At 56.6% G+C, this 8,122-nt stretch overlaps 3 protein-coding genes across 3 annotated transcripts in view; 1 reads left to right on the forward strand and 2 right to left on the reverse strand.

Annotated features, from left to right (window-relative positions):
* The window catches only part of CHGG_03312 (uncharacterized protein), a gene marked incomplete at both ends in the record, with an annotated part of 11,121 nt that extends 7,232 nt beyond the window's left edge, over positions 1–3,889 (forward strand). Inside the window, 6 exons of the mRNA XM_001229827.1 lie at positions 490–961; positions 1,086–1,300; positions 1,359–1,924; positions 2,247–2,590; positions 2,770–3,066; positions 3,183–3,889. Of these exons, the coding sequence (XP_001229828.1) occupies positions 490–961; positions 1,086–1,300; positions 1,359–1,924; positions 2,247–2,590; positions 2,770–3,066; positions 3,183–3,889 (2,601 nt within the window). The remainder of the gene's footprint in view (positions 1–489; positions 962–1,085; positions 1,301–1,358; positions 1,925–2,246; positions 2,591–2,769; positions 3,067–3,182) is intronic.
* Positions 3,890–4,343: 454 nt separating this feature from the next.
* Positions 4,344–4,601, reverse strand: CHGG_03313 (uncharacterized protein; the record flags this gene model as incomplete). The annotated part of the gene is made up of 1 exon (XM_001229828.1): positions 4,344–4,601. The coding sequence occupies one exon, from the start codon at positions 4,599–4,601 to the stop codon at positions 4,344–4,346; it is 258 nt and encodes an 85-aa protein (XP_001229829.1).
* A 2,733-nt stretch (positions 4,602–7,334) lies between these two features.
* CHGG_03314 (uncharacterized protein) overlaps positions 7,335–8,122 on the reverse strand; it is a gene marked incomplete at both ends in the record, with an annotated part of 2,077 nt that continues 1,289 nt past the window's right edge. The window contains 2 exons of the mRNA XM_001229829.1: positions 7,335–7,818; positions 7,934–8,079. Coding sequence (XP_001229830.1) covers positions 7,335–7,818; positions 7,934–8,079 — 630 coding nt within the window. The remainder of the gene's footprint in view (positions 7,819–7,933; positions 8,080–8,122) is intronic.

Below are 8,122 nucleotides of genomic sequence, written 5' to 3' on the forward strand. Positions count from 1 at the left end.
CGATGCCCAGCCTGCGGAAGAAGAGCATCCGGCGTGGTCGGGAGAGTGTCCAGAGAAGTCGAAGACCCTCGCCAAGACCAAGGAGGCCTACCAGTTCCGACCACGGACATACGAAACCGCAGCCACGAACTCTACCAGCCATGGCTCCCACGAGCTGCCCCAGCGTTTAACTTCGAGGGCGACGAGAGGGACGACGAAAGCTATCAGTAGTAGGCAGAAAGAGGTTGAGAGGGAGACCGCCGAGTGTGGCTGCAGCCCAGCGCCAGGCTCTCTCAGACCCCCATCAGACCAGGATCAACTTCGGGGTGCCGAGGGTGCGATTCGCAAGCCCGATAGTCAGCGGTGTCGACACCGCCGCCCCGCCGTCCCGAGCGCCCGAGCCGGCCACTGGACCAACGCCTGCCGCCTCCGCTAACCCCCCGGCTACTGCCACCCTGAAGCGCCGCGACGCTGAGGGAGACACTACGATGGACTCGATCACCGTCGCAGGCGATGAAAATTAAAATCCTACTCTGGAACACCGAAGGAATCAAGCAAACACTGGAAGTTTTGCTGGAAGAGGCCAAATACGACCTCCTGGCGGTGCAAGAACCGTGGATCAACAAGGAAACGAAGTCCACATACTGCCCCCGGGGCAGCAGATACCACCTGGTATACAAACTCGAGGGGCGGGCGGCGATATATGTAAGCAAAAGGTTTGAAATCAGGCAGTGGGACTCCGAAGCCACGGAGAATTGGTGTCGCGTGTGGTTTCTAGAGGCGGACCTAGGCGGAGAAGGTCGCGGATTCGAGCTTTGGTCCATCTACAACCCTCCCGGCGGTGAGAACGTGCCGAGAGCCCTCCAGGGGCGGCCAAGGCCGAGCCACCCGGTGGTGCTAGCAGGGGACTTCAACCTAAAGCACCCACTATGGGACGAGTTTGGACGCTACGACAGGAAATCCGAAGACCTATTGAAGCTGAGTTCCCTGTGGGACCTCACCATCAGGACGCCAAAGGGGGCGGCAACGCGAGCCCCTCAAGGGCGGCAGCGAGGCCGCCCGTCAACCATCGACCACTTCTGGACGTCAGAAGACTTCCAAAACAGTATACTACGGAGAAGAGTGTCGTGGAAAGTCGGACCACTACCCCACAGGTGCTCGAGGTCGGGGGAGGGCATGGGCCGAGGCCCAACCCAACCCAGACGGCTGGGCCTGGAAGAAGATGGACAAGGAGAGGGTGAAGGCTGAATCAACGCTACTGTGCAAGGCTATGGGACTCACAGACCCGGGACCGAACGGGCTACTGGCCAGGATCCGAACAGTCGAGGGCCTTGACAGAGCTTTCGACAGCCTGGTTGAGTGGCTCACCTGGGTCGCAGGGGAAAGCTACTCCGCGGAAGAAGGGGAGCTGCGGCTATAGCTCTCCTTGGTGGACTGCGGAGGTGCAACAGGCCGCCCGGGAGGCCCGGAGGGCAGAGAGGCTGGCGAAGGAGACTCGGGCAGAGTACTGTTGGGAGGAGCTTGGCGAGAGGCTCAGGGACCTTGCCAGGATAACACGTGAAGCGCGGACGAGGGCTTGGAGGAACAATCTGCAGGACGCAAGCGAGGCAGAGAAGCCTGACCGGATCTGGAGACTGGAAAGATGGGCTAGGCTACGGAGCTTTTTACCGCCCGAACCACCGAGGCTACCGGCATTTAAGGACTCGTCCGGGCGGGTAACAGCCGAAACGCATGACCAGAAGGCCAGCGCACTAGCCGAGAGGTTCTTCCCGGACCCTCCGGCCAACCTAACGGACGTGGAAGATCCAAGCCTTCCTAGGGCAGCTGGAACCCGGGCTTCGGACGTCTCTCAGGCAGTGACACCGACCGAGGGTCACGAAGGCAATAGGAGGAGCAAGCCCCCTGGAAGGCGCCAGGGGAAGGACCTGCTGCCGATGGGTCTTCTGTAAGGCGTGTGGAAACATCACTGGCTGAAGTGCTCGCCGTATTAGTGACGAGATGCCTGGAACTGGGATGGTTTCCCAACCGCTTTAAAAGGGCAAGGACCGTAGTACTGCCGAAACCGGGAAAGGCACCGCCAGTGTATCAGACTCCCGGGGGGATATAGGCCCATTGCGCTGCTGCCAACCCTAGGGAAGGTAATAGAGTCAGTGGTCGCCAAAAAGGTCACTCAAGCTGCAGAAGTCAACGGCCTCCTACCAGATGAACAAATGGGGAACGGGGCACACCGCTCCACAGAGCTGGCTGTCCGGCTAGTAGTAGCCCAGGTCCAGGAGGCGTGGAGACAGAAGGCCGCGGCGTCCCTACTGCAACTTGACATTTCAGGAGCCTTTGACACGGTCAACCACACCCCGATTGCTAGCAACGCTGCGGGAAATGGGCTACCCGAGGTGGCTAGTCCTCTGGACTAAAGACTGGTTGACGGGCCGCGAGGCCATCCTCCTTTTTGACGGCAAGGCAGCGGCACCGACGGCAGTTCGGGCAGGGGTCCCCCAAGGCTCACCCCTTTCCACTGTCCTCTTCATCCTCTACATTTCCTCACTATACAAGCAGCTAAAAGACGAACACCCTCACTTGGCTATAGCGGGGTTTGCGGACGACCAACCTCATGGTATTTGGTCGTAACCCCGAGGCTAACGTCCGGCAACTCCTAGAGGCGGCGTGGGAAACGTGTCTACAGATGTGGAGCCGACAGTCGGGGGATGAAGTTTGCCCCGGAAAAGAGCGAGCTCATCCATTTCAACAAGGGACGACGGCAGTGGACAAACGAGCTAAACCTCACAAACCCAGGGGGGGGCACCAGCCCCGTCAGGCCGACGGAGTCTGCCAGGTTCCTAGGAGTCTGGCTGGACCGGAAGCTCAACTGGAAAGCCCACCTTGCGGCGGTGGAAAAGAAAATGAAGACCCAGAGCTACGCACTGTCGAGGATAGCGGCGAAAACGTGGGGACCAGGGCTAGCCAAAGCGCGAGAAGTGTACACAAAGTGCATCCGGTCAGCGCTGGCCTATGGCGCATCGTCGTTTCACATCCCCACGGACGTGGAAGGCGAGCCGGTAAAGAAAGGCATCACCTGGGGCCCTCGGGAAGGTCCAGAACAGAGCTTGCGGATTGTGGCGGGAGCCTTCAAAGCCACTCCCATTCGCAACCTCGAGACGAGACGTGGGTGCCACCGTTAGACCTGTATTTCAACAAACGGCTTGCAGACTTTGAAAACAGACTCCAGCGAACCGACCTGGACGACGGCCAGGGCGGCAAGAGGACCGCAGGGGGCATCATTCTCACTGCCTGTCGCAAGATACAGCAGAGGCTCCGCCCGAGGAGCGGCAACAGAGGCCGGCCGCGAACCGTGGGACTGCAGGAGCCCACGGCAGTGGAGAAAACCGCGAGCACGATCGCGCGCTGGACGGGGGGAGCCGCAGACACGGACAGTGTGGTAGAGGACGCCTGGAGAGCGAGGTGGCTGAAGGAACGAGACGGCAGAGCAGTCATCAGACCGGCGGACGACCTTGACCATCAGCGGGAGACGCTGTTTCGGGACGAAACCCTAAGACGACACGACGGCCTGAGCAAGGCGAAGAGCTCTCTGCTGGTCCAGATCCGGACAGGGGCAGTAGGCCTACGGGACTTTCTGTTTACACGGGGAGTCCCAGAGGTCCTAACGCCCGCCTGCCAGTGCGGCGAGGGACGGGAGACTGCCGAACACCTGGTGGTGTGGTGTTTGGCTCCACCGCTGACTCGAAGATGGGAGAGAACTGATATTCGAACGCGACGGGACTTTTACTCTGTTCTACACGGTATTGATCCTACATCGGCACGGCTCGCGGGGAGGGTCCTGGAATGGCTAATGGACTCAGGGAGGCTGATGATGTTCAGTTTGGCCAGGAGGCTTGAGCTGGAAGCGGCGGCCTAGCACGCACCTCCCTCGGAGGCCAGGAGGCCTCCTCTCTTTGTATACGCAGGCTCACGCACATGTACTTTCCTTAACTGTCGGTATGGGTTTTTCATCCGGCCCGCGAGGGCGCGGTTTTCCTATACGTTAAATAGCTGAGGGTCCGGCACGCCTTAGGGCATAGCGGAGTATGAATAATAATAATAATAATATTAATTGTTACTACTAAAATATAAGTTTTTACAGACCAAAAATATATTGATTAACAAAACAGATTTGAATTGCGAATACAGCAGACAAACACAAAGAAATGCAAGTTGAACCGGGGTAAACTTTGACCGATTTCCCATCTATCTCAGACTACCTATCTATACACTCACTGCTTCCAAACCCATCCCGCTGTTCTTCCACACCCCATGCCCATCCGTCCCAATCTCTGATTTTACCATCGATTACGCCGGCCGGTAGGCTGTAGTTAGAGCAGTAGATGATGTTGCGCTCCCTGCTTGGGTGAGGTGGTACGGGAACTCCAAATTCCTTGCACTTCTCCCAGGCCGTGGGAAAAGAGTGACTTGTACTTGGCTGTGCGTGGGTCGCCGGCGATATTGATGGTGAAGGTGGTGTTGCCATTGTGCCCGATCGCCGAGCTGTAGGCGTAGATGCTCTTGTTTTTGGCGAGGAACGTGTTGGTGCCCTCGGCGCAGACTCTGCAGGCTCCGACCTGAATGGCCATGGTTTCGGTTTTGGGGTGGTGAGAGCGTCGGGGCCGGCGTGGTAGGTTGCTTAACTTGCTTTGTGATCTGGGTGAGGTGAGTTGGTGGGCTTGCTTGATTGTCTACGAATCATGATGGGTTTGGATGGTTTCTATAGTACTTGTGAGCCAAGGGAGAGTGGATAAATCCCATCTTTTAGACAATCCAACCATAAGAGTTACGCCACGGTTGCCCTGCCCGCGGCCACAGCGGCATAGCCCCTTCGCCAGGCACCTCGAATGTCTCCACGGTAATCGAGAGTGAAACAGGGAGAGCCCCGCCTGAATTTTGTAGGCCGTAGAATAAAGAATGGGAAACAATAGGGGAGAGACAACCGCCTACTTGAAGCACAGCGGGGCCGCGGGGCCGAGGGGTATTTGCGGCGAAGGAGCGTGGCTTCTACTTGACCCTTTGCTTCCTCTGGGCTCTAGGCATCGAAGCATTGGCATCGAGGTAACGTAACTGTCAGATGGTGGGGCCATGCGTTTCGAGTTCAGGTTAAGGTACATTCCCGCTGTGGTGTTGAAGCCGGGAAGCAGACACGGACATACAACATAGGTACCTGGGTCCAGACTACAGCCTGAGTTCAACAGCAAAACAATACATCGTGGGGCGCAAAATATATGGGGAGATTCCTCTTGAGGACTATGAATTTCTTTTTTTTTTTTTTTTTTTTTTTTTTTGTTTCAGAAGTGGTCCATCGCGCCGCTGGACCCTGCCTCTTGAATTCTGGTCCGATACCCCTGTCTAAATGTAGACTGGAGTTTCCCGTATGGCACGGGGGAAGCATCTACGATTTCTGGGGAATAGGTAGAAAATTAACGGGTGAAACAAGTGTCCAGAAACACTGACCGAAATGAGGGTATGAGTGATAGTCCGGATGAAGAGGATCGTTATTGTGAGTGCTGATTGGGGCCGTGGGATTAGGTGGGATCCTTCAACTGGCTTGGGCCACCAATTCGTTTAGGGTCTCGAGAAAACGGCGCATGCGGCGATGAGGGTTTTTTTGAATCACCAACTGATCCAGCTCACTCACTCCTTTGCATTAGAGGGTGGGCCGTAGGCCAGATATTACCTGCCTATCTTGGCAAGTAGGTAGGCTTCGGATGGAACACAATGTAAAGCATCGAAGGTCATACCTAGGTAAGTACAGCTCAAATCACCTCCAGTCCATATCTCTGTTCCTGTGAGGCTTTAGCATGGAAGGTGCGAGTCAATGAAAAATGGACAACTCACTGCGACATGAATATCAGGACATGATGACACTCGGACTCTCGTCCCGCCATGGGGATCCAACTCATCCAAGGTCTATACTACCACTGGCTGGGAGTCCGAACCAGCGCAAAGCGCGCCAAACGGCTTTCACAAACCAACGGCAACCAATCTTGGCCCTGAAATGCAATGTCGCGATGCGGGTACTTTGTAGCGTGAGAACCTTGATGGTTCGATCGGCCGGCAAGACCATCAAGGTTCTCAGTGCCGTCTTTGCATATATGCCCTTTGCCAGCCCAGCAGGTTGATACCTGCTCCAATTTCCTCGTCGTTTTTCTCGTTGTTTTATCCAAAAACACACCAAGCGAGAAGCCCTGAACTCGGCTGTTGCTCTCTGCCCCAGACGTCTCCTCTCCCGCCGGAACCCCCCGCCCTCCTTCCCCTCCAAGCCCAACCCCGCTTCCACCTTTGAACATGTGGCTGCCGCCCGCCCAACAGACAGGCGCGTTTCGCGCTCTTATCACCGCAGCACTCATTTCTCGGCCGGGAGACTGACGGGAAATAGTCACCTCAACCCCACCCCACGGCCAATCGCGCTGCAGTTCCCCACGAACCCGTGACAGAATCCTCCGAACCGATTCGTTGCGATACGCCGAAGACCCGAAAGAAGGTGTGGAACGAGACGTCATTCGGCGCCCACGGTCGTGGATTGAGCGTGAGTACCACGGCATGTCGACGCGGGGGAGAGAAGGAAGAGGAAGAAGAGGAGCAAGAGGAGGGAGGGGTAGTTGGGCCAAGGCAGGCTGGTCACCGCTGGTGCAATGGCGAGATCGTGTATTTAATGAACACCCGTGGCCCCCTCCTTCTCCTGAGCTTTTTGCCAGAATATTTACTATCCCGACAACGTAAAACTGTCTATCAAACCACTACCTATACCTCACATAAAAAATCAATCGCCTCGGTATTTCCGTTCGCAAACCACTTGTTCAAAATGGCCAATACCTGGTAAGCCCACCAGTGTCCCCTCCCCGGGACTGAATAAACCCTTCTGGGTCGTATCCCCAAAGGATACTGACTGGCTGAGTCTATAGCTCATGCAACTCCTGCAACTGCCTCTGGCTCTTGCGACAGCTGCTCTTGCTCTAGCTGCGGTGTAGGTTGACCACGTCCCGCCTTCAGGGCCTCACTTCCATTCTACCGAGGCTTTTGAGTTTGCTGGGTACTGACTTTTTTAGCACTAAATCTGCTGCTAAAGGCGCAATTGGATGACGGGGGAAGGGAGATTGGCAACGATGATGGGCATGAACCAACACCCTTAGGCCAGGGGTAGCTTGACATGCGCCTGCTTCCCATACTGAATTAGTCGCTCTTTAACTAGCAACCAATATATCATTTCCATGGATTGGACGTGCCCCAAATATTGAGTGTAGTTTGTATCGAACCATGTAAAAGAGAGCGAGTGTAACTGTCATGGTAAGGATCTTTCGTGGCCCATGGGCTGATCATGCCGAGGCCTCGACGAGGCTCCGAAACATATTCCCTGCGCCCGACGTATATCCCGCGAGCTCTCCATCCTCCTCGGGCTGGTACATGCTACCCTGGCCGCCATAGAAAAGGCCGTAGCCCTTACGTACGACCTCCTCGACCCCCCACGCGATCCTCTCCGCCGCCAGCCTCGCGCCCCCGAGGTTGGGAGCCGACGGGCCCAGCTTCAGCGCCGCCAGCCGCCCGGCCACAAACAATGGAACCCCATCCTCCCACATCAGATCGTCGTTCAGACAGGGAAAGCCCCCGTGGCCCTCGATGGGGTGGCTCTCCAGCATGGTCTGCAGAAACGGCAACCTGGCAAAGTCCGACTCCACCCCCGTCGCAAAATAGATGTGATCCATCGGCGGTAGCCCACCGCCCTCTTCCACAACCGCACTATCCGTCTTGACATACCACACCCCCTCTCCCTCCCCCTTACCACCACCACCCCCATCCCCCCTATGCGATCCCAATCTATCAAATGAATCGATGACAACCTGATCTCCTTCGAGAGCTTCTTTTTTTCGGCGTGTTCAATTGGCCCACCACAAGCCTCCCCAACCTAAAGGTTGACGGTGGCGCGGCCACGTGGCTCGCTGAACAGAGACGGTCGCTGCGCTTCGCCCCGCCAACGTTGTCCGGATGGTGGCCTGTTCTGTGTTGCGGGAAGTGGCCATGAAGCTGGGCGACCTTCGAGGGGTTTGGCACCACCAGTGGTGACTGTTGTGGTCTAATATAGCTATGGGCAGAGCAAAATTGTTCT

Source organism: Chaetomium globosum, genomic scaffold, assembly GCF_000143365.1.
Source record: "Chaetomium globosum CBS 148.51 scaffold_2 genomic scaffold, whole genome shotgun sequence".
NCBI lineage: Eukaryota > Fungi > Ascomycota > Sordariomycetes > Sordariales > Chaetomiaceae > Chaetomium > Chaetomium globosum.